Raw genomic sequence first — 27,449 nt, forward strand, 5'->3', positions numbered from 1 at the left:
AGAAATTATTCCTTTTTTTATGTACCAACGCCACAAAAAGTATTTTTTTTATTATGATAATGGACTTTGAATATGTGAGTTGCTCATCACGTGAAGGAAATAGCGTTGAATGCGAAATAAGTTATGATACTTTGAAAGGTAGCAAAATGAAAACAAAGTGGTATTTTGACTTCCATACAAAATACTTATTCAGTACAACTGTACTATAACTGCCAAAGAGGGCTATGGTATATTGCCAATGTGTAAGTTTTGGGAAACTGTAAAAGGACATCAAAAATAAACAGGTTTTTTGAAAAATAAAAATAATGTTATTCTAGGCTTAATTGGTCTAAATCATTAACAGTAGCAAAATAATTACAGATTTAATCGATTAAATTTATTCAGTAAAATTGTTTTAAAGCAAACCCACCTGAATGTTATGTCGAGCAAATTTTTACTTCTTAAACATTATCCTTAAAAAAAGCTAATTTGACGAAACTAGCCAGCACACTACTGTTTGATTAGTAACACTTCTAGTAATTATATGAGTAGATTATTCTCATTGTTTTCTTGTTTATACCATTGTAACTACCTTTTTAGCATAAATCTTGCTTTGTTGTCACTTTTACGAGCCCATATGTCGATTGACACATAAATGATAAAATGCGTCAGAAAGTTCGCATATTTAGTTTATCACCATATAAATCACCGATATTGGTCTTTCTCGTTTAATGATATTGATTATGATTACAAAAATAAGAAAGAAAAAAATGAGTTTGTGCAAAATCAAAGAAACCAAATGACAGTTCGTATTTTCAAGTAAAGTTCTATCCGTAATAGTGCGGTCTATATTTGCGATTTTCAAGTGTTAAGGATTGGATAAGATTGGGTGTTCTGACCAAAAGTATCCACAATCCTTAAAGCAGCATGCCTCAAGATTTATGCTAGTTTTCATGAAAATTTTGAAAATGTATTTAATTTAAAAGTAAAATAGTGTGGAATGAACAAAAAAGTAATTAACACATTTCAAACAGCACTTACAATCGTAAAACGTAAATCACCAAAATGAGGTCAAATTATGCAAATATAGTCCTAAATTTGATGATAAATACTGTAAAATCAGTCATGAATCGCACATAATATGTAAATTATTACTTTAATATTTTTTCCTTTTCTTAAAATTGTGTACCTGTTCTCAAATTTAATTTTCTTGAAATTGTTTGACTCATCCGGAGGCAACAGTTGTAAATACCGAGCTAAAACGGTTTACAATGTTTGCCATATTTTTTTCTAGTCTTAATGACTTTCAACAAACTAGTAACCTTTGAAAAACCCTCGCCATTTTTGGAGGGATTATTTGCATGAAACATCTTATTCCTTTTCGGTCAATTCCAGCGCATCAAAACTACATGTATAAACTGGCGTTAAATAGCCGAAAAGCATATCTTAAATTAAGTAAAGGTGCACGACGAAATAAGTCATGTCTCTCAAAAAAGTATAATCCTAAATTTTTATTTTGTGTCTTAGTAATATATTTTAACCATTTTAATTGTATCATCTTTCGAGCCAATGTACATACGGTGGCAATCAGATCAACATAAGTAAAGATTGAACACGAAGATAACATGCTGTTGCCACGAGTTGTAACTCAAGCAATCAATTAAAGTCATAGGCTGCTAGTTCTATGTAAAATGAAAGGCAAAAAACTTAATGTTTTTCAGTTCATACTTAACGAAGATAAGTAAATGTTAAGCAGGGCAGTTAAAACAATGGGTTGAACATGTGTGTATATCTTGATCTACAAGTTTTATTGGCGTCCGCGCCGAAGCGCGGCGCCTATTGGAATGAAATGAGATTTTGTGAAAGGGCGACAGCAACTTCTCGAGCCTTTTATAGTTGCCAATAATAAAAGCCGATCATTCCGATCGGTATGAGGGTGCTTGATTATTAATTAGTCGCGATGTGTACAATGAATGGCGAACTGGAGAATTCGCAATGCAAACATTTTCAAATGAAATAACCTTTTCCGTCAATAAATCGCGCTCTTCGGGGTATTTTTTGCTTATCATTTTGTAGTACACAGTGGGTTATTATGGTATGTTATTCCGAAAGCTGTTAATAGAATGATGAGTTGATGACCTAAATATTCCGAAAATCTATTTATAGAGGGATGTACTCCTATCGGTAATTCCCGGTCTCTCCCGGGATTTACTAATGACCGGCGAATAGTACCACACGTTTATTGTCCGGTCTCTCCCGGTTTTGGAGTAGATATCGTTACAGAACAGAACAAATATTTTACAGATAAATAAGCTTTTTTTCAAAATGAATGTTTGTCACTTAGTTTGGTTACAATAATTAATAAACACAGATCAACTCTCGAATTGATTGATTATCATTATACATAAACATACAATTCGAAAAAAAACCAACAACACAAATCGCATGTTATATTTTATCTATATGAGATAAAAACAATAAATATGTACAATAATTGAGAAAAAATGTACGTTTTTATGGCATTAATATGACACTATCAACTTTAAAACATTTTATATAATTTGTTATTCGTGTTTAGTAAAGATTCCGAGGAATTATTCAAAGTTACAAATCAGATTTTATGAATTATTCAATTGATTGATAATTTAAAAAATGATAAAGAAAAATACAAATGTACATGTATATGGTTTAAGAATAAACAATATTATAAATTGAAAGATTAACCATGATTTACTGACTTTTTCCTGTTAAGTTGACTTATAATCGTCGATCATTATGACAATTGAATTCTTAAAATAGTAGTAAACGTAAAAACTCAGTATTAAAATAGCGCATAAAACACACACAAAAAAGAAAAGAAAACAATATTCATAAAATCTGTATTTTTTATTAAAATAGAAATTACATTTATTGTATAATAAACAATTATGCTCAACATGATCAACATGGTAATATAACAAGTGTCATATTGTTACTTAGTGTGAACAGATACCTTAAGAGGGGGTCCTCGTTAATAGCAATAACATAATAAGGGACAATTACACAAGTATGGTGTTGATCATGCGTTACACATATGGATTATAAATGATTGTATACATGTATATCCGTTGCTATTAATAACCACGATCATAAAGAAATAACAAGTAATATTTTAATTTCTAGCATGCCGATCAAAGTTATAAATAATGAACAATGTCTTTCGTCCGTTCATTCAAAAGTGATATACAATTCTGGTAAAACCCAATGAACCATTGAAAAGTTTATAAGAATATCTTGTCATCATATATCTACTAGTTCATCTGCACCTGCTGTTTGGACGCCCTTTGATGCTTTGCATCAATGCTTTTCTTGTATTTTATTATGATATAGGATCTCACGAGGCGATGAAGCGCCAAATGTGATTTTTGTGTCGCCTCTACGGAGTAGTGGCGACATATAGGGATCACTTCTCCGTCGTCTGTCTGTCCGTCTGTCCGTCCGTCACAAGACTTGTCCGGAGTACTCCTCATAAACTACGGGTGCAATTTCATCCAAACTTTACAGGAATGATCAGTACTAAGTCTAGATGTGTATAGTGTCAGCATTTTCTGGTTCAATGATTTTTGTCAGAGTTATGGCCCTTTAATAATTTTTATTTTTAAAGTTTGTCCGGCCTACTTCTCTTATACCACTAATGCAATTTCAATGAAACTTTACAGGATTGATCTGTAGCTCAAGTCCTTGCGCATATTGCACGGGTTTTCCGGTTGAAAGATTTTTGGCCGAGTAATGGCCCTTTGATAAAAATGTGTTTTTAGATACACAAAAGCTTGTCCGGACTACTCCTCATATACTACTGGTGCAATTTTATCCAAACTTTACAGAAATGATCAGTACCAAGTCTAGTTGTGCATATTGTCAGCATTTTCCGGTTTAGGGATTTTTGTCAGAGTTATGGCCCTTTAATAATTTTTATTTTTAAAGTTTGTCCGGACTACTTCTCTTATACCACTAATGCAATTTCAATGAAACTTTAGAGGATTGATCTGTAGCTGAAGTCCTTGCGCATATTGCACGGGTTTTCCGGTTGAATGATTTTTGGCCGAGTTATGGCCCTTTGATAAAAAATATGTTTTTTTTCTGTGTGTTGCCAGATACACAAAAGCTTGTCCGGACTACTCCTCATAAACTACTGGTGCAATTTTATCCAAACTTTACAGGAATGATCAGTACCAAGTCTAGTTGTGCACTGTCCGTCTGTCTGTCCGTCTGTCACAAAACTTGTCCCAACATGAAATTGGCCATCATCAGGCGACACATGTGATCACTGATCGCTCTTGTTTATAGTATAATCCACCAGTGTCAAATACATATACGTAATATATCAAGATATTTTTAAAATATAATGTATGAATGTTACACAGGTGTATAATGTAATATACATGGAGCCAATTCCAGGAAAAGCGGCCGTTTGAAGATCAATGTCGTATTCCTATTTCAATTTCAAACTTTTATATGACAACACTACAATATGACACCTATATCAGATAAAGCAATAGTGTTCATTAATTTTTTTACACAAAATTGAAATTGCCAAACAGAGTTGTCGTTCATATCTCAAAACAGTATTATGGAAAAAAAGAAGAAATAAAACGACATCACTGCATATAGATTGGCAACCCGAAAGCAAGCTGGTATACACAAGACAAATTAATCGCAGTCCTTCTTGAGTGCGTCATAGAAACTAGCTTGCAAAATATCTACTCTTACTTATTTAGTAAAATATCTTTATTTAAGTTCTAATTGAGCAATTCCCGAGTCCGTCTCCTGGAACTATGTCGAGCTGTGTCTTTTGAGGAAACATTATGGATATATAATCAATCATGTATTTAGATATAATTATACTTTAATTGAAGCTAAAAATTCGTTTCTGTTCCCTTTGTTCCATTTGCGCCAATACGATATAATATTAGTGACTGTATAGTCGTAGTTAGCTAGGAAAAAGTTCATCAGTATTTTGTTCGGCTGTACGGCAGGAAAAAGGTATGTAAGATTAAATTTTAATTTAGTTATGCTAGTATGAAAAATCTTTTTTGATCCAGATTTCAGTAGAATTTTTAGTCTAAGTCACTCCAAGTATTTATTCGGTGACTGTATAAAAGTCATAGCTTAAGACGGTGTTATCATCTAGTCCAATTGTTCCTTTAGATGTATATATAAATTTATGTAAATAGTTATTCCCTTCTCGTTTTGACAGCTTTTAAAAAATAATACATTATCATAGCCAATTTCTATGACTTTGTTGTGTACATTTAAAATAAGTTAGTAACACTTCGGCAGTTCACTGAAGTTGTTACTGACCATGTCCTTGTGTAAGAGGCCTGACCATTGTATACACACCGGTCTCACAGTAAGACCTTTGTACACAATGAGGCCTGACACAAACTAAATTTAGTACTTCATGACCTAGACGAAAATAATTTAGTGGTATTTTGCCTTTATAGCCGGTGATCGTAAAGACATTGAACTTGTAAAATTTACCACCGGTCGAAAATCTGAACTTGTCAAAATTTTAGACATTTAAAAATATGACAAAATCATGCGCATTTATTCGTTGACATGTTGACATTGTATGGAAAACTGCAAAACTTAGCATCAGCCAGTAGAAGAATAACTGTCATCAAAAATCATTTTTGTTCAGGAGCGCAAGCCGTGAATAAAATGTCTGATTCTGAGAAAGATGAAACTGCTAAAGATTATTCAGCAGGGATCATTGGTAGTTCTAATTAATTTTCATACATTTGTCACAGGGTGAGAAAAATGTGCAACCTTACTGGGACCCTCGAACCAGGGACCCTTGAAATATAGTTTCGGCCGCGGCTCTACTGACAGCTATCCGGTCGCTTTATATAATAGACATCTCCCCTAGTCCCTCATTGAAAGAATTTCGCAATGTAATTTAAACTTTGAGCTATATGCAATCACCGTCTCCTGTTGGGTGCCAAATGTCACAGGGTGAGAAAAATTTGCAGCCTGACTGGGACTCAAACAGGCTTAAAGGGACCCTTGGAATACCGTTCCACGGCTCTACCAATGTTCAGAGCTTTCTGGTCGCTTGTACATCTTCTCCCCTATTTAATGAACAGTTCTCAACCGTGGCATGTGCTTTATGTCTAAATATTTCGACTAACATCTCCCCCAGTAAGTGAACAGTGTAGAACTGGGACATACTCCCCCCGCAATATTGAAATTCATCCTACAGAGCAATATGCTAATTGAATCCCTGAGCTATATGATCTATGTTGTTGCTAAAATAAAATAAATAAAAAAAATAAAATATGCAGTCATGGATCATGATGGGCACCAAATGTCACAGGGTTAGAAAAATGTGCATCCTGACAGGGTCTTAGCTTTGAAACCTCTGAATACCGTTCAGGTGGCTCTATTGGCTGAGCTTTCGGCCGCTTACACATCTATTATCCTTGTTGGAGAACAGTTCTGAACCGTGACACATTTTAATTAAAGCATTACTTTTTGACGTGCACCACATACTGTTACTTTCAGAATCATGTTTACTTTATATTAACAAGGTAAACAACAAGGTTGAAGACAGGAGTTTCGAGTGATGTATATAGACATTATAGCTATTATGTAATTTATCTGTACCAGTTCAACCCTCCCGATCTCACATCAGGGAATTCCCCAGGCGCTTTTAGCATCGGCTAAAATTTCAGAACAAGAAATCCCGATGCGCTTAAAATTATCATAGCGCTTTAAAAACAAAAACGACCGATATTCCTTTCTATTGTGTCTATAAGTTAACCCCAATTAGCCAAATAAACAAGCCAATATACATGTCCTGTGTAGATAATTACCCGAGGCGTATACACAACCCGATACACTGATTGCCTTTAGACTGTGTGACGTCACAGACACCTGTCATCGATGTCTGCAGACGACTGTTGGTGCACTTTCAGGTGTTGTCAATTACCGTGTATTGAGATGGGTGCAATTTAACCGCGGCATGTGTGATATTTACATGTTTCAGGTAGGTGTAATAACTTTTATTGTTTTGATAAAATAATTGGCATTAATTGACATGCGATATAACAGTTTGATATTTAGGGATGATTGGGTTAATTGTCTTGATATAAGTGTAATGTTCAATTTTATCTTTCACTTTCTTACGATCGTTACGTCTAAGCAGTACTGTAGTATTAAGATTTAAAAAAATAATATGTCTAACATGAATAAGGGAAGCCTAGTTCACTATCAATTTTAAGAGTTTTTTTGTGAGCAATGTCGTTGAAACTGTCTCCGGATCATTTTGCTTTTTAATATATACATGATAATCGTATTTTACTTGGATTAAACTGCATAGATATTCAGAAATAAAATTGGTTGATGGTTACTTTAACATTGAAAACATTTACGACTGTTCATTATCAACTTGCAACTGAGTGAAAACAACAACAAAATCTTTACATCAACAATCCCACATAGTGACAGCCAATTGGTCATTTTCTTTTTTAATTAAAAATATCTTGTAATCTGTTTCTGTTAACTGAATCACCAAAATGAAAAAAAATATTAATTTTGCAGGCCCTCTTTAATCGAGCCTGTTCATAGACAGCTTTGTGAAGTGCAATCTACTGTCCTACCCCTTAGCATTGGTTTGTCAGGACATACAGGAGCTGGCCAGGCACTTTGGTGTAGATATGGAGCAGTGCCGCAGCCACTGGCACCAGGTACATGCCAGTCTAGAGGGGACTGATCAGTCAGCCGACCAGACCATGACCTGGATTACTGGCAACCTTTCTACCAGTCATCCAGCTCTTTACAGAATTGCTCCTCCCAACCTCTACTGCAGGTAATTATTATTAGATTCATTCATTCTTGAACATTAATGAAATTCCAATGAAAGTTGCATGTGTAACACTTTGCTAGAAGTTTTTCAACATTTCAAATATAATTTTTTTTACTAAGTTAAACAGGCTGGAAGTTTTAAATTTTCAAAAATTCACAGCAAACAAACAATATAAATAAAAGACATGAGGTTAACATAAATAATTACTTTCATTTATTAATTTCAGATTGTGAGCGAGGATTGAGCTGCCTGAAGAGAGTTAAGACTGAAAACAGGAATTGTCTCTCTGTTAAAGTTCTAAACTATCTTCTTGCCGTCTCCCTTCAAGGACCCCCATTAGAATCTTTCAACTTTGAGAAGGCAGTCAAGGCATGGAAGGACAACAAACCTAGAAGACAGGCCCACTTTTAATGATGTTAATGAAGAAAAAACAACTGAAATATACTCATTTAAATGGGACACACACACTTATAAATGTTGATCACATGTTGTGAACTTGTGTTTATATATAATTGTTTATTTATTTGAATTGTTGGAAAAAGTAAATAATAAAAAAGAAAATGTTTATCAAGTGAAAAGCTTTCATTATTTGTTTTAAAACAGCCCACAGCAGTATCTTGACACCTAAAATGGCAAAATTTTTCGACACGCGGTATGGGGGTCAAGACCCCCTCCCGCACCCACCCCGTCTAATTAAAAAAATGTAGCGCTTAAAAAAAATCCTGGGGAATTCCCTGCACATGATAGAATATGAGAAAACAAACAGATAAACGAGGGCCCTATATATAAGCTTTAGTATTAAATATTATCCTAGATTTATACATTAGATTGCTGTAAATGAGTACAAGAGCATTGTCTGTCTGGATTAAGTGCTCTAATGATAGTAGGAATATCAAGTCAAGGTTCTGGTTGTCTGGACCATTGGATAAGGCGACTCATAAATCAGGACTGTACATACAGACTGTGTAGTTTGATACAGCTCAAACTATATTATTGGACAATGTTAATCATTTTGCAAAAATGTAACAAAATAATCATTAAAGCAAAATACTAGCTATATATATAATAATTGCAGCAATTGAAATTAGTTATGATTCTGCCTTTTCTTTGTACATAATGCCAATCACTATTCTTTTCTTCAGTCATTGGTGATGAAATATTGAAAGGTCAAGTGGCCGATACAAACACACATTTTATGACCAAGCATTTATTTTCCTGGGGCGTGAAAGTTAAAAAGGTTTGTTTAATATTCATTTTACAATAAGCCTTTAACAGAATATTTTGACGGATATTGAATAGTTTCAAGTGACATTATATCCACCTGCGTCTCAGTGTTGAGTTCACAGGTAAAAGTCATAATAAGTTTACTTTTTGCCATAATTGTGATCAATTTTATATCTTACTGTACAAAAAATGATCAATAATCCATGTGACCTTTGGACATTTCTGTTATAAATATTGCTGCTTTAAACTGCCCTTTTTTCAGAACAGAGAATATTTTCTCATATTTTGTGCTATGATATTTTGTTTCTTGCAGATCTCTGTCGTACCTGATGATATTGATACAATTGCTAAAGAAATAGTTGAGTTTTCATCCAAGTATACATATGTAATTACATCAGGGGGCATTGGACCAACTCACGATGATCTCACATTTGAAAGTATGTTGTTATTACATTTTTAATAGAATCTATCTATGACAGAGCTCTTTTCTTTCTATAGCAGGCTCTGTTTAAGAGCTGCTTACTACCTGGAAAATTCTTTTCATCTTTTGACTACAGTTTCCCAAGCCCTAAACTTCAATTAACATCAATTTTCTAAAAAAACACTGTTATTTTCTGCTAAATGAAATGGAAGAACCCCTTTCGCTAACTATGGAAAAAAAAGCCATGCATGAATAGATAGGCTGTATCATTATCAGTGAATTTTTTAAAATTTAAAATACCGCCTCCGTGGTCGAGGGGTTAGAGTCGATGACTTCTAATCCAGTTACCTCTCTGGCTTGGGATCGATCCCCGGGAGATGCTTTGGTAGTTTAGCGCAGAGGAAGGTAGTCTAGTACTGGTGTAACTCTCCAGGAATGATGGTTAGGAAACTTCCCGCCTATATGACTGAAATACTGTTGGAAAAAGGCATAAAATGAAACAAACAAACAAAAATAAAAAACCCTTGAAGAGAAATGTATTCGGGGAGTGGAGAAACAGAATTTCTACATTTATTTATTTATTCATTTATTTTATGTTTGTATTACTGATAAGCATTGCAGTTTGTACACCTTGTCTCATAGATTTGTAGTTTGCATTTCATGTGATAATGAAGTATGGATTTCTCATGCACATTCCTGTGTATATTTATGATATACATTGAGATGTATATTCCAAAACATTACAGTTTGTTTTATTCATAAGTATTACACTTAAACTGTCAAACTTGTAAACATAACAACATTTATTTCTTGTAAACATTTCAGCAGTTTGTATTGACTTTCAATGTTTTACTGTATTATTTAATAACAATTAAGAAAACACAACTTCTCTCAATAATCCCAGATCTATATTTAGCTCCATGCTTTAATCTAAGATCAGTGTTCAGCTGTTTTATATTGTTTTCTTTAGTGTTTAGATGAACAGTTTAGAGAAAAATTAAGTTTTTGTTTTATTTTGATTTAATAAATCACAAAATACATGTATTTTTAAAACTTTGAAATAAAGGTCAATTATAAGTGCTAATTATTAATACTGCAGGTGTTGGAAAGGCATTTGGCGAGCCAGTGGAGCCTAACCCCCATCTTGTTGAACTGTGTAAGAAATACTTTGGCACTGATGATCTGAATTCTCCAAAGCTGAAAATGGCTAAGGTATGTTAATATTATTCTGGTAATACTATATACCAGTAATGCTTGCTTGTTGCTGGATTTTATCTAGATGTCACATTTTCATATGTGGTGTGTCAAGCTATTTTGATAGTGATGTCAGCAAAATGATGTCATTCAACTACATTGTATCAGAAATAAGAAAAATAAACACAAAAAACACTTGCATTGTCCTAAAATTTGCATCAGTTTTCTTAAATGCCAGTTCTTCTGAAAAAGTAAAGGGTTGAACAAAATGATTCCTTGATAAAAGAAAAAAATCTATTTTTTAGCCCATCGGCTATCAATTTCTCATCCTCTTGTCTGCATAACAATAGGTTATGGTTTTTGTGTATAACAAGGTAACTCATTAACTTAAAACTTTAAAACAAGTGAGATTCTACAGTTCTGTTTTAACAACTCTAGAGTGAATTTTGAGTGAATTATACCCCATTATGAGAGGGAAATAAAAACTTAGTATAAGGTCAATCTTTTCAATGTTAGAGATAGTTTTCATTTGAATTTTTTACACATGTCATTAAGGTCATTATTTTAGATCACTGACCAAGAATCATAGCTCAAGTATGCATTTTTACATTTTTTTCCCATTTTGAACTTTCAAATTTCTTGTATTGCTCTTGTTTTCTGTCAGCGACAGAGAAAGGTTGATTATGCATATTGTGCTAATTTAACATAAAGTAATTGTAAACATTTCATTGCAGGTGCCAAAATCGGCAAAATTATTATATGGCGAGGATGAATCCACAGGAAGAAGGACAAAATACCCACTAGTCAATGTTAGAAATACCTACCTATTCCCTGGAGTGCCTTCAATACTTGAACATGCTTTTCCTTTGCTCAAAGTAAGTGTTTTCTCTTTGTGTTTAAAGTAACACACCTGCAGGTCCAGTCTAAATTTACAAAAAATTTAGAATATGTTTTAAGTCATTACATTCTTTTTATGAGAAATTAATCATGAATTGATTAATCTTTAACCTGCTAAATTTGTGTAATGATTTGCCCTGCTTTGGTTTAAGCTTATCTATTTAAGCTCAATTGCTTAATCAATTTTTAGTGTGTTTCCTGGCACCAACCAGTACTGGTGTCATATGAAGAAACATGGTCATGACACAAGTAGGGCTTGAACCCATGATCCCTGGGTTGAGAGGCAGACACGTTAACTACAAGGCCACCACACCCCCTTTATTTCCCTGCTTGGAATTCGGAACAGTCCATATATTTAAAAATTAAAGAATTTTATTATCAAAATACACGTACAATAATTTAACTACCAACAGTATAGGGGCGTCCATGGTCAAGTGGTTAAGGTTGTTGACTTCAAACCACTTGCCCCTCACCACTGTGGGTTCTAATCCCGATAGGGACTTTCGATTCTTTCATGAGAGGAAGCTATCAAGCTAGCTTACAGAATGTCAGTGGTTCTTCTCAGGTGCCCGTAAGTGCCTGAAATAATGCACGGAAGGGCACCTGAGGTCTTCTCCACAAGTAAAGCTGGAACATCACCATATGACAAATACTGTGTAATACAAACAAAGAAACAAAACAAACAATATAGAGCCTAGATAGATCATGGATGGCATGGCTCTATACTGGTGGCAAAGCCTAATCACTTTTGGTTTTGGCATAGTACCAGTTAATTATTCATCTCTTTATATATTTTAGGATCATTTTAAGAATCCTGATATAGAGATACACACGAAGGAGATATATATTCATCTAGATGAGATATCTATCACCCCAGTGCTTAATGAAGCTGACTCGTTGTTCAAGAAACACGTCACTCTAGGGTCGTACCCGGACTTTATTAACAGGTAAATATACACAGAATAAACAAGAGTGTCCGTCTTCTTTGCCAAGCTATTAAGTCTGCTGGCTTTGGATCATTTGCCTTTCATTACTATGATTTCAATCCTGATTGAAAATTTAGAATCCTTCTTGTGAGGAAGCTATCCAGGTTATTTATGGTAGGTTGGCAATTCTTCATCAGATTCTATGCATGTATTTTCTGTTTTTACCTGCTATACTGCTGGTAGGGGGATGCTTTCATGTACACTATTTCAGAAGGAAAGAAAAGACCAAAATAGATTTTAAAAAGCTTAAGAATATAAGTTTTACCTATGTTTTTAAATTGTTTTAAGAGTGCCCTCCCTTATACATTATACAGAAAAGTAATATAGTAGTTCCCCCCCCCCCCCCCCCTCTATAGAAGATTGCTATAAAAGTTCATTATGTTGAACCACAACTTTAATATTTTTTAGAATAATATCTGACTTTTTAAGTGAACATAATTATGAATTATATGAATATGAATTAAAAAAAGCATTTAAACGCAAATAAATAGCTTTTTAGCACAGGATATTACAGCCAAAGTCCTTCAAGGCAATGTATAAAACATGAACTTTGATGTTTTTTGATATTTGTGAATGATTATTCATTTATTTGGATTTCAGCTATTACAAGGTGAAGCTAACTCTAGAGTCAGAAGACAAAGAGCAGCTAGAATCTGCCTATAGATATCTGCAGGAAAATCTACCTGAAAGTGAGTTTCCTATCTCTTTGTTTTACTTGCTTACACTGTATTTAGTTAAGTGTTAAGATATTTAGTTGAGCCCTATTTTTTTATGAAAGTTGGAAGCTTATTTGAACATACTTCGAGTTTTCTACATTGAACTTACCAGTACTGTGTCATGTGTATGGTAAAACCTGTATTGAGGTGACCTGAATTGGAAGGGTCAACTATGGCTGAGTGGTTAAGGTTGTTCTCTTCCAACCACTTGCCTCTCACTGCTGTAGGTTCAAGCCACGCCAGCGTCTTTGGCTTCTTCGTGTGAGAAAGCTATCCAGCTAGCTAATAGAGCCTCAGTGGTTCTATTCAAGTACCCGCTTGTAAGGCCCCCACCATTACACGTTTAAACGGATTCGTTTCGATTTTCATTCATAAACCTTTACGATATTGTTTACCATTTAATCGAAATGACCATATTGTCTTACAAAATTTCTTAATCATTGACTGTAATCATGGATTTTATCAATTCTAGTGGTTTATTCCAAAGTAAACAAACGGAAAATGGGTGTTTACAACCCTCCACACAGCATTACCGTGCAAAATTGCTTGTGACATAATACATTTTTGGTAAAAAATGGGGTTACAATGCAAAAAATGTGTGCTGACTCGATCGTGATGAGCCTTGCACATTCTTTATTTGTACATGTATTAAAAATAGAAAGAAAGACTCCATTTGGCGACTCAAATACATTGGGAGCCTTACCCGCTTGTGCTTGAAATAATGTACAGAGGGGCACCTGAGGTCTTTCTTCACCACTAAAGCTTGAAAGTCTCCATATGACCTATACTGTGTTTGTTCGACGTTAAACCCAACCAAAAAAAGAATCACCAAATTTATTAACCCTGGGTTGAGAGTTTAACTCTATTGCCTATTAGGCATATGGTTTGTAATATTGGGTTTGAATTTCCCACTTACATGAGCAGTATTATATACTATAATCATGATAAAAGGTGAAGAAAATGTTGAGAACATAGTAATTATAATAGAGAGGGCTATTGTTCTTATAAAGGCATTGTTATCATGCTTTATTTAAGTTTTTGGGTGCATGTATGGATATATTGAAGGGAATAAGTTGAAACTTTAAATGCTGAAACTATCTTAGAATATCTAAGATGATTGGCACAAGTCCTATAACTCTGATATGACATTTTTGCAAATTTTTGCCCCTTTTTTGACTTTGAAATTCTTGTTTAAGTTTTTGCATGTAAGCTTTTATCTCCTTAACTATTAAAGGGAATGAATTGAAACTTCACACACTTGTTCTCTATGTTTATCTAACATGATTTGAAAAGCAGCTGCCATATAAAAAGAAATTTTCAAAGTGCATATTAAGTATAGTGGGACTGCTTATTTAACCCTAACAACTTATTGAAGCTTTGAAGAAAATGGTCACAATAACTATACATTATTTTTTCCTACTTTGAAGCATTTTTTGATTGGATGTTGCTTGTTTCACAACAATTGTTATGATAAAACGGTATTAGAATGTTTTGCTTTCCAATGACTGTTAAGGAAGGAACATACCATACCTCAGGTTGTCCTGTAAGTTTGGGTGGAGTTTAGGGTCACTGGAATCTAGGTCAAGGTCTTGTTTTAATATATATTTAATACACATTTATTGGTCAGTGGAATACATTGTACTTTCAACTTCATCAAATACATTTTAGTAATGATATGCGAACTTACATTTTTTTACAATAACAAAACATCATGACTGTATCTGTGTTTTTTTTTTGTTGGCAATTTTTCCGTCCATAACTGTGTGAATGGGTAAACGTACTGTGTGAATGGCTAAACTTTTTTAGCTCACTTGTCACGAAGTGACATGGTGAGCTTTTGTAATCGCTTTTCATCTGGCGTCCTTCTGTCGTCTGTCAGTTAACTTTTACTATAAACAACATCTCATAAACTGCTAAGCCAATTTCATCCAAACTTCACAGGATTGTTACTTTGGTAGTCAACTTTAAATATTGTTCAAAGAATTTAATTCCGTGCAGAACTCTGGTTGCCATGGCAACCAAAAGAAAGAACTTAAAAAATCTTCTTTTAAAAAAACGAAAGAGCTAGAGCTTAAATAGTTTGCATGAAAAATTGTCTAGTCAGTGTCTACCAAGTTTGTTTAAATAAAAGCTTAATAGATTTTATATCTGCTTTTGTTTATAGTTTACAATATTACTTGTTCCTTGTCATGGAGAGTTTTTATATGCAGGTGAGCGATTTCAGGGCCATCATGGCCCTCTTGTTTGAAAATATGTTACTGACAAGAATATGGGCCGAGGGCATTTATGTTAACCAGACACGTTCTTCTTTATTCAGCAATCGTTTTAAAATAATCTTGAAATACCCAGAAACTTAAATAATCACCACAGGCCAGGCATCTCAATATGACATAAATGATAAATTATTACTAGCTCTTGTTACAAATTTTTTATTTGGCCTAACAGTTTGCCTTACTAATGTGCTTTTATTCCATTGTTTTATGCAGCTTTGTACTTTGTTTTTCCAATAATAAGACTGTTGACACAAGTATGCTAATTTTGCTACTTGATAATAATAACGAATAATAAAACTGTTTTTAATAGGAATTGCTAGCTTGCAAATTTGTTGTTCATGTTCTTATGATTGCAATTTTCTTTTGAAGGATTTTTAGTATAAGGAAAAATTACCATGTATTTGAATGCCAAGTGTTATACTTTATAGAAATTGCATCATTAGTATTTAAAGTAGATGTAGAAAGAAGTGAATGAATGATATTATAAAAACAACTTTTGAAAGTCAATGAAATGAAATACTCTTCAATTACAAGAAATTTTCCTGTACAGGGGAACCCTTCTAAACAATGCAGTTTCCAGAGCAAGTTTTGAGTTTGAAATAAGTATTTTGATTTTTTTTAAAATATTTTCGCTAAAGATTACAATCGAAGTTCTGAATTATTAAGAATTTGGTTTGCTTCTGACTTTTCCTGATATTAGTATATTAGGTAAGGTAAGACCCTGGTTCAGGAACTGTGTGAGGTCTAGGGTTCAAATTCTGATTTAACATCAAGCAATTATTAGTATCTTGTTTTTAAGTGTTGCTGATATTTTTTCTCAAGAAATTAAGTTTTTTTTTTTTTTTTAAATGTTGGGTGTGTTTGAAAAATTGATAAAAAAAACCGTGAATAAATGATGTTTTAATGCAAGTTGGAAACTCGAGCCGAGCAAAAGTAGCAGATGATTTTTTAATTAAAGTTTGTTCATAACACTAAACTGGCCAAATTAAACACACATTTAAATCAGTTCTTAAATTGTGTAAAAAAAAATCTTTCACAAATAATGAAAGTAAGTAAAGATGGACAAAGTTCTCTTAATCTTTATGAAACATGTGTACAGACCAATTTTCTCTCAATGTTGGTATTAATACATGTAAAGTTATATTTAATGAGATGGTTTTTTTAATCTATCAAAGGTAAAGAAATGTTATTTCCGTAACCTTATACATGTAGTAAATTCTTGTAAGATTTGTCACATAGAATGTCTCCATGAATTCTGTATATGTGACCAGTATAAAATGAACCCAAACAGGAAGAATATGCTGCTGTTTTAAGTAGGATTAAAACCATTTAACAATGATTTTGTGCATTTTCCATTGGCTAACATATTTTTTAAATATAGGTAAAGGTTTTTTGGAAGTATACTTTTTTCAAAACACAAATATACTGTACATAGCTAAATATACACTTTAAAGGGACATTGTGCCTCAGAAATCCATATTTTTAAGTCTTTAGAAATTTCAGACTTGTGTTTAGTAATGCTTGAATTATTTGATTCAAAGATAGTTTGATGTTTAACAACTGAAGAAAATAGCGCAGAATGTGCAGTAATGTGTAGTAAAAAAAGCAAAAAAAGTAAAATATAAACAAAGTAGAATTTAACTTCCATACAAAATACTTATTCACTACAATTAAACTGATTGCTAACAGTGCTAAAGTAGCAAAAGATAGTTCATGTATATGGCAAATAAGTGTTTTATTGAAGATGTAACAAGATACCAAAAATGATATTTTTTTTAGAAATAAAATTTTTTGAGGCATAATGGGCCTTTAATAGATGTTCAGGCTATAAAAGTCAAATCAAGTTTTGCAAAATGAAGGGGTATCCAAATAAGAGAAATTAAATATAATGACAGACTGAGGAAAACATGGAAAAATTGCAAAATTTAGACAGAGGAGGGTAAATTTTTCATAGGGTTCCACAGTAGATTTTTGTTCGGTAAGAGTTCTGTCCCTTTATCATTATGAAATAAGAGTGTTGCCAGTTGTTCTGTCTGTACATTTGATAAACAGAGAGGTAGTAGTGTATAAGGTAGACGTCATAGTTTATGAGGAAACATCAATCGCTAAGTGTTACTGCTGTAATCTTGATACTTTAAACTTGATTTTATATCATACCAAATTATGACATCGGGTGAGTTTTTCAAATTTTCTGTCATAATTTTTTCCCACAGTGATAATATTATCACTTTAAAAGCTTTGTTATCTGGCTAAGTTATGTTTGAAGTTTCAGGAGAAAAGAAGTTTAATTTCGATAAAAAAGAAATCTTTAATTTTATTTGTGATGTAAATTTTTGCTTTAAAGTTACGATACAATTTATGAAAATGCTAAATTAGATATAAGTTTATGTAAAGTAGGGCTTAAATGTTTCGAATTTGAATTAAGTTGTTAACATTATATTTTTTGTTTGTAATTTAATAATAATAATTAAAAAAAAGTAAAATGTAATGTTATTTTATAACTACATGACAGTCACTCTATAATTTATGCAGATTTTATAATAACTTAATTATAACTTAAATTGATGAAAATAGGAGACAGTAAATAATATGTGTGTCAATTTTACAACTTGTTGATTTACTTTTTTACACATTAAAACAGCAAAATCAGTCATTAATATAAGTGCACATAACATGTAAATTATTTCTTGAATTGTGAATACATGTATTTGATACTTTTGTGAGGCCAATGTTTTGCAAAATTCTTATATTCACATAGGGTTAATCGGCCAGGTTACATTTTTACCAAGTGCTTCTCTCATTTCTTTTAAAATATCATGATAATTATGAAATTGGGGAACATTTATTTTATAAAAACAATCTTCAATTTGAAGTTTGAAGTAAAATTTTATCCCGAAAACTTCTGATTTCATGTAGAATATATTGTTTGGGTTTTGTGATTCATTGATTTTTGGCAGAAGATCTGGTTTGTCACAATTTTCTGTCACATCATTTAACATTCTTTATTGAAATTATTTTAATTTCTTATGGTAAAATAGGCAACTTAAAGTCTATGGAAAAAATAAGGATAATTAAAGGAATAAAGTTTTAGTGCATGACATACCACACTTTAGTTCAATAATGGGAATAAAAGTAGAGTTGAGTTGTCATAATACATTGTTATAATGTGATTTTTTAGCTTGTCTGTTTGAAGAACAGGGAGAGCTATTGTACTCACCCAGGTGAGTTGGTTTCTCCAAAACTACTGAAAGAAATGTGTAAAAACTCTACAAACTTTTTTGTGAGGAGGGCACTATCCAAGGCACATAACTCTTACTTGGATTTTGACAAAGTTTTGGCCCTTTTTGAACTTTCTACATTATCCAGGCTTTTGGTTTTACGATAAGTCTAGCATGCTGTCCTTCTGACAGATCTTGTTTTTTATTGCTCTTAAAAAATTCAACAGTTTTCATCATCCAATCATATTTGTTATAACATATTATGTAGGACTAGGTACAAGGGCTTTCTACTTTTTACTGTATAAAATATTGTATATTTATTACTTTTGAATTATGTAATAAATTCTTACTGTATAACAACATGCATGTGTAAACAGTAGACAAATGATCAAGTGTATATGTTTTGTATATCTATATAATTGAGTCGTATGCAATACCGGTAGACATACAAGTATGTCTTTTAAATATTTAAATTATAATAGAGGATACCTCTTAATATCATGTGCAAAAAATAATTATATGAGTTTGAGAAATGTTTTCAGTGGCAGTCGCCGTCTGGCTCATTTATTCTTCTTATTTGCTTAAATTAATAGAAGTAATCAAAATGAACCCATTTATTTGGTATAAAGGCCTTGATACTTAAGATCTTGTCAAATATAGACTTTTCTTTTGTGTCTTTCTGATTAAATATTAAATGAACATATTTATTTAAGCTTGATTATAAAACATGTTCTAATGACTTAATATATATAAATCAGGTTCGAGAACTCAGACAAATACAATATGACATTTTGGACAGGTACAATATGACTTTAAATAAGTACAATAAGATGCAATAAATGAGTACAATATGGCATTTTAAACTAATACAATATGACATTTTAAGCTTGTTCAGTACAACTTGACGTTTAAACTTGTACAATATGACTTTTTGAACCAGTACACTTTGACTTTTTAAACAACTACAAGATAATGTTTTAGAAAAGTACAGTATGACATTTTGATCTATTATAATAAGACATTTTAAACTACAATGTAGTACAATGTGACTTTTCAAACAAGTACAATATGACATTCTAAAAGTAGTATCATATGACATTTGTGACAAATTGAGAATGATATTGTAATAATAATATGTTATATTACAGATGCTATAGTGCAATATGAGAAGAATCCAGTGCTAAATGCTGTGGACCAGCTGTATGGCATATTAAGTAATGAGGAGTCATCATCATTTACAAATCAAGTGAAAAATTCTGTCAATGTATTAGAAGATGCATTAGATAAATATAAGTAAGTAAAGATTTAATTTAGGATATAATCTTTAGAGGTTTGGATGCAGAAGTAAGTGACTCCCGAGGAGGGGCTTGAAATTGATGTTTTGGCTCTCAAAGTTTTGAAATGAATGGGATATAACCCTTAGAGGGTAGGTTGGAAAGGAAGTGGAAGCAGGGTTTGATATGTTTTGGCTACCAAAATAGTCCAAATGAATTGGATATAACCCTTAGAGGGTGGGTTGGAGAAGTATGTGGAGGAGGTGGGGTTTGATCTACTGAAAGTTTCAAAATGAATTGGATATAGCCCTTAGAGGGTGGTTTTGATGGAGGTGGGATTTAAAATTGATATGTTTTGGCTCCCAAAGTTTCGAAGATGTATTATTGATCAATGTAATGTCTGCAGAGTGGCTGGCCATGTATAGCAATTAATTCTTTACAACAACTGAATCAAATCTTCTAACACTAAGTTTGAACACTGTCCCTCCGAGGATTTAATACTACATTGGTTATGTAGGGCAAGTGATTAAACCCAGCAACAAAAATTTCGATCTCCTCATGATTAAAAAAGCTATAAAAATAAACTTTAACCGTATATATAGTTAGATATTTTTTCATGTCAAAATGTTTGTGAAATCACAAAATTTCAGAAATTTGTAGACATTTAGCATTTAGAAATGTTACATGTGTTAATGAAACTCAAATTCTTCTTTTTGTTTGATTTACACTTATCCAAAAAATGTATTCATATGGTATCAGAGTTGTGTTTCCTTTGTTTTTTGTGGGTTTTTTTTATACAAGTGTAATATAAGTGTAATATTGAAGCAAAAAACATAATTTTTATTAGTACAAAAAATTGTATATACAAGTGGGGGAAAAGAAATTAACAATTGCAATATAATTTTAGGTTAGATGAGATTTGTGTTGGTTTCAATGGTGGGAAAGACTGTACTGTGTTGTTACATCTAGTACATGCTGTAGTGAAAAAGTAAGTTTATTGTAGAGAACTCTCTCAATTTGTTGATAAATTCTATCTTGATGTGAAGTTAATTAAAACTTATGTATGGTTTATCGTTCAAATGCTTTGTAATTAGTATCAGTTATATTCCTGCACATTTGAACTCAAACTGTGCATTATTCTAAAACAATACACTCAAATAAATACATTTGTATGCACATATATGTCAAGAAAAATAAATATGTATGTATATGTTCCGAAAAATTAATATGCACATATATGTTAAGAAAAATAAATATGCACATATATGTAAAGAACAATGTAGATATATCTCATATAATTTTATGTAATATAAAGTAATGTATTTTAGGAAGTATCCAGATTATGATGGGAAGATCAAGGCTCTGTATATTCGAAGTAAATTACCATTTCCTGAAGTGGAAAAGTTTATACAAATATCTCGAGATAGGTAAGATTCTAACACTATATAAATCCACTATTTCGACATTTTCTCAAAAGAAAAACTGCAGGTAGGTATATGCCTTTTTGTAAGCAGAGCTAAAGGTTTTAAGGACATGACTGTTACAAATGTTACCACTAGAAGGTTTTCTTTCAACAATTGGCAAACACTTTTTTTGTTTGTTTGGTCACCTTGTAGTACTGTAGGTAAAAGAAGCCCTTTCAGGTGTAAATTGATCGAGGCATGCAGTAGCAACCTTTGGACTGTACTGAAATTTTCACAAAGGATAATATGCCGCTTATTATACCCCCAAAAACGAAGTTTGGGGGGGGGGTGTATATAGGAGTCACCCGGTGGTCGGTCCGTCGGTTGGTTGGTGTTGGGCGGTTGGTTGGTCAGTCCAGACGTCCGTTGCATTTTCCTTGTCCAGAGCATAACTTGAAAACTAATGGTTGGAATTCAATATAACTACATACAATGGTCAAGCACATTGAGAGGAAGTGCAGTGCACAAGAACCATAACTCTATCTTGACTAATTACAGAGTTATTGCCCTTTGTTACTTTTCCTTGTCCGGGGCATAACTTGAAAACTACTGGTTGGAATTCAAAACAACTTCATACAATTGTCAAACACAATAAGGGGAAGTGCAGTGCACAAGAACCATAACTCTATCTAAAGTAATTACAGAGTTATTGCCCTTTGTTGCTTTTCCATTGCTTTTTTTTTGTCCGTTGCATTTTCCTTGTCCGGAGCATAACTTGAAGACTAATGGTTGGAATTCAAAATAACTACATACAATGGTCAAGCACATTGAGTGCAGTGCATAAGAAACATAACTCTATCTTGACTAATTACAGAGTTATTGCCCTGTGTTTCTTTTCCTTGTCCGTGGCATAACTTGAAAACTACTGGTTGGAATTCAAAACAACTTCCTACAATTGTCAAACACAATAAGGGGAAGTGCAGTGCACAAGAACCATAACTCTATCTAAAGTAATTACAGAGTTATTGCCCTTTATTACTTTTCCATTGCTTTCTTTTGTCCGGACCATAACCTGAAGACTAATTGTTGGAATTCATTATAACTTCATACAATGGTCCAGCACATTGAGAGGAAGTGCAGTGCACAAGAACCATAACTCCATTTTGACTTATTACAGAGTTACTGCCCTTTTTTTCTTTTCCTTTTCCAGAGCATGACAGAGCATAAAACTACTGGTTGGAATTCAAAACAACTTCATACAATGGTCAAGCACAATAAGGGGAAGTGCAGTGCACAAGAACCATAACTCCATATTGACTAATTACAGAGTCATTGCCCTTTGTTACTTTTCCATTGCTTTCTTTTGTCCGGACCATAACTTGAAGACTTATTGTTGGAATTCATTATAACTTCATACAATGGTCAAGCACATTGAGAGGAAGTGCAGTGCATAAGAACCATAACACCATCTTGACTAATTACAGAGTTACTGCCCTTTGTTACTTTTCCTTGTCCAGAGCATGACTTGAAAACTACTGGTTGGAATTCAAAACAACTTCATACAATGGTCAAGCACAATAAGGGGAAGTGCAGTGCACAAGAACCATAACTTCATCTTGACTAATTACAGAGTTACTGCCCTTTGTTACTTTTCCTTGTCCAGAGCATAACTTGAAAACTACTGTTTGGAATTCAGTACAACTTCATACAGTTGTCAATGACATTCAAAGGAAGTGCAGTGCACAAGAGCCATAACTTCATTTCGACAAAATACAGAGTTACTGCCCTTTGATACTTTTCCTTGTCTGGAGCATAACTTAAAACGTACTGGTTGGAATTCAAAACAACTTCATACAATGGTCAAGCACAATAAGAGGAAGTGCAGTGCACAAGAACTATAACTCTATCTTCAGTATTTATAGAGTGTTTGCCCTTTGTTCTTTTTCTTTGTCTTTCTGGACTTGTTACAGAGTAATTCAATTAAACTTCATCAATGGCCAACCACATTGAAAGGAAATGCAACATACATGAACCACAATTATCTTTAATTGCCCACAACCATAAATCTATGTTTCAATTCTTTTACAAGGTATTCTGTTACTAGTAACATCCTCATTTCCGAAGCAGACTTTAGGGGGTATTAATCACATTTAGTGATAGTTCTAGTTTAACTTATTGAAGATTTTGTTGACATTGTATCATTTAAAGTTAACAGAACAGAAGGTAGAAATTTGTGAATATTTAGCCTTGCAAATAAATGGGAAATGATGATTTTGAAAAATTTTGGTCTTGCAAATATATGTGAATTTACAATATTCTGCAATGAAGTGATGGATGTGTTGTTTTTTTTTTTTAATGTGCACCCCTTCTCCACACAGTGTGATTACTTTTTAGCTCGACTATTCGATAAGAATAAGTAGAGCTATTGTAGTCACCCGAGCGTTGGCATCCGTGTCGGCGTCTGCGTCGGCGTAACCACTTATGTTAAAGTTTTTGTAATAGTTTAAATATTTTCAAAGTCAATTGACATATGGCTTTGAAACTTTGCACACTTGTTCACCATCATTACCCCAACCTGTAAACAGGAGAGGTTAATTGTATCAAGCATTTTTTTTTACTATCAAGCACTAAGAATAGTCGAGCATTGCTGTCCTACCGACAGCTTTTGTTTAGATCACTGTCATATATTTTGCTGCTTTGAACCATTATTTTGATGCAGAATTACTGTACATGATTTAGAGTCATTGATTACAACATTTTATTGGTACAAGGTTTGACTTAAAAAATGTTGCAAATAAGTTTTCTTTAAATGTTTGAAATATGTTAGACTATTAATGTTGGTTTTATTAGAAATACTGTAACCATGTTAATGAAGAAATATTGAAAACACGTTTTACTGAAATCATTGATATATTTCAGGTATAAGTTAGAGATGTTACAGTTTAATGGCCGTATAAAGGACAGTTTAGGAGATCTACAGGCCCAGCATCCAGAGATAAAAGCTGTTGTTATGGGAACAAGGGAAACTGATCCTTATTCTAGTAAATATCCTTTAGAGTTTTTTTTGTTTTTTTTATTACCAACACAAATTTTGATTTCACAAGCTTGAAATATTATTAAGTTTAGTGAAGGGAAAACTGGTTTAACAACTTTTTGTGAAAAGAAAAAAAAATTATTTCACTAGTCATACCAAGAAATTTGTTCATTTCATTGAAAGTTGATGTTTAGCTCAATTGATCTTGGACATTTATTCTAAATGTCATTAGCCTCTCACCACTGATCTAGAAATCATGTGGGTTAAACAGATAAGCTGTTAATTAGTGGAAGTATTATAGGAAAGCTGGATAAATGGATTGACGGCCAAGGTATGACCAAAAAAGTGTTAAAATTAACATATAAACCAAACAAACAAAATGCAATTTTAGGAAACTGACAAGAAAATTTTTATACATATTAATTTATTTGATATTTTCAGGTCATCTTAACGCGTTTGCAATGACAGATAGCGATTGGCCACAGTTCATGAGAATCAATCCATTGTTAAACTGGTCTTATACTGATATATGGACGTTTTTAAGATCATTTTGTCTACCATATTGTAGTCTTTATGACAGAGGGTAAGGCATTTTCTATCCTTGTTTATTGAGCTTTCTGTTCTAATTGACATAAAAGTCTCCAAATTTTTTGTCATTTGCAACTCTCTATTTTCCTTTACTAAGTTCTCAAACTTTAAACCAGTTGGTTTCTCAAAAACTAGTGTAGAGAATATGTTGAAACTTATTACACTTACTTGAGGGCAAAATAGGAAATCACTGTTCAAGGCTAAACAACTAAACAGTGAGTTCAATTGAATGATAGCCCTTTTTGAAGTTTGAAATTTCTACATTATCCAGGCTTTTGTTTAATATCAAGCACTGAGAAATTTAGTTGAGCACACTACCCACAGCTCTTGTCTTTCCTAGATAATAAATTTAAACCACTGACCCCTAACCTTTCTTCACTGAGTGGTTGGAGGTCACAAAATTTTCTGTCTGTGATGAGTTGTTTATGAAAACCACTTACCTCTCAATTTCTTACGTTGAGTGGTTTTGGTACTGTATGTACATTTCAATCACCCCTCACTTTTGGTACTAATTTTAAATGTTCACATAATTTTAAACGACTTAACCAAGTGAATATGGTCACCAATTTTAAATGAACTGCCTTTCTCTTTATTTTCTTAAGAATATCATGTTGCCAAATTTAAAACACTCAATCAATCACAATACTGTGAGGTAATGTTATTGGTAGCATACGAAATTGTTATATATATTGGCACGAAAATGTCACATTGAATGTTTTATGATCAGTGTTGTATGAATTCATTCTGAAGTTCACCATTGTCGTGTATAAATGTTGGATACTGCTTGACATGAACGACTTGGACGGTACTTTGCATTTACAATTAGTACATAAACAGGCTATATTAAAAAAAAAAACAAGCCTGCAACGGTTTCAATTTTGGGACTCCTGTTTTTTCTTTTTTTAACATGAGTTTTTTTGTTTCTGTTTTAAGATGAGGTCTTGTAAATTTTATTTCACAAATATAGCTGAATTTGCCATAGTTTGAGACAACGAAAGAGGAAATAGTTTCCAAAACTGGTCTTTTGTAAGAAAGAAAAAAGTATGTAAAATTACTACTTGAAAGTACTTGCAGATAGAGATGGAAATCACAGATCGGTTTTAAACTTTTTAAATACCAATTTATTGCCTTATTAATTTATAGCTTAATAATAAGTTTACCTTTATTTTTAAATTTCAGGTACACATCACTCGGCAGCATGAACAATACTCATCCGAATCCTGCGTTACAATATGTTGATGAGAACGGCATCGTAAAGTATAAGCCGGCTTACAAACTAGAGACAGACTCGCAGGAAAGAGCCGGGCGCAATACTTGATGATCGTAAAATTCTAGGAATATGTTTTCATAAATTTGTATTTATAGATTTCTTTGAAAAGGGGCTGTTTGTAAAGACCTTAGCCTACTGAAATTTGTTAAAAGAACTTGTGAAGATTGGATTTCACGTCTGTGAGTTGTTAAATTAAGGGCTTTCAATATTATAATACTATTTTATGTAATGAAATTAATTTAAACTTTACTAAACTACTTAGTTGTTGAGCAGCCAACAGTATGGCATGGGTTTTTCTTTTTATATTACAGCCACCATTGGCCTTCAAATGGATTAAACAATAATTTCTTACAAAATAAACCTTACTGTTAAAATGTTACGGTATGTGCTAAACTCTGGAACCTTCTTTTTCATTAGATACATATGATTATTTTTTATATACACTGTTGCTGAATTTTATGAATTAATTGTTATTTTAATCTAGAAAAGCAATTTATGCAGCATTATGAATTTGTTTAAATGATTATAAATGCTTCATTTGGTTATATGGCTTTGCATAAATGGTTGTTTGTTATATAACTCTTGCAAGTCAGCTCTGTTTATATCACCTTAAAAATCTTTGATCCTAAGCCATATAACCTGTCTTATGAAATCTTTGCAAATGATCAAAACTGGCATATTACACAAAAAAGCCTGCTTAGCTCAATAGGGTGAGCATTGGATTAGTAATCCAAGGTTTGCTGATTCAATGCTCTGGCGAGCTGTAATTTCTCAGAGACAATTGATCTGCGACATTGAGTCTAATGGTTGCTTGTCACTCGCTACTGATTCAAAAATTACATGGGATTAGTAGTAGGTTACTTGAGGAGAAATTGGTAATTATTGGTAAGATTTCCAAGATAGCTACTTCAGTTGATTGACCATTGAAATATGACAAATTAAGTGTTAAAATGGGTGTAAAAATCCAAATAGACAAACAGACTTCAGATCCTTGAAATTTTATTCCAATCAGTTATTAATGACCCTTAACTTATTTACACTTGATTGTCTTACGAAATTAAATATTTGTATGCAATGTGATGGTATATGTCGAATTCATTTTGCACTAACTCTTATTAAAATTAAA

The 27,449-nt window shown here is 32.7% G+C and overlaps 1 protein-coding gene and 1 long non-coding RNA gene across 2 annotated transcripts; both read left to right on the plus strand.

Moving 5' to 3' along the window:
- Positions 1–5,476: 5,476 nt before the first annotated feature.
- On the plus strand, positions 5,477–27,424 carry LOC132713164 (FAD synthase-like). Its single transcript, XM_060695651.1, has 13 exons — positions 5,477–5,734; positions 8,968–9,062; positions 9,363–9,486; positions 10,570–10,682; positions 11,399–11,539; positions 12,360–12,508; positions 13,148–13,236; positions 19,903–20,047; positions 20,936–21,016; positions 21,357–21,455; positions 24,351–24,472; positions 24,907–25,048; positions 26,233–27,424. Exons 1-13 carry the CDS (start codon positions 5,578–5,580, stop codon positions 26,369–26,371), a joined length of 1,596 nt encoding a protein of 531 aa, XP_060551634.1. The 5' UTR covers positions 5,477–5,577; the 3' UTR covers positions 26,372–27,424.
- LOC132713165 (uncharacterized) lies at positions 6,746–8,241 on the plus strand. Its single transcript, XR_009623413.1, has 3 exons — positions 6,746–7,006; positions 7,561–7,828; positions 8,052–8,241. It is a non-coding gene; the product is annotated as an uncharacterized LOC132713165 (long non-coding RNA).
- Positions 27,425–27,449: the final 25 nt, after the last annotated feature.

This window comes from Ruditapes philippinarum, unplaced genomic scaffold, assembly GCF_026571515.1.
Source record: "Ruditapes philippinarum isolate M1 unplaced genomic scaffold, ASM2657151v2 ctg312_1_1_1_1, whole genome shotgun sequence".
In the NCBI taxonomy this organism is placed as follows: domain Eukaryota; kingdom Metazoa; phylum Mollusca; class Bivalvia; order Venerida; family Veneridae; genus Ruditapes; species Ruditapes philippinarum.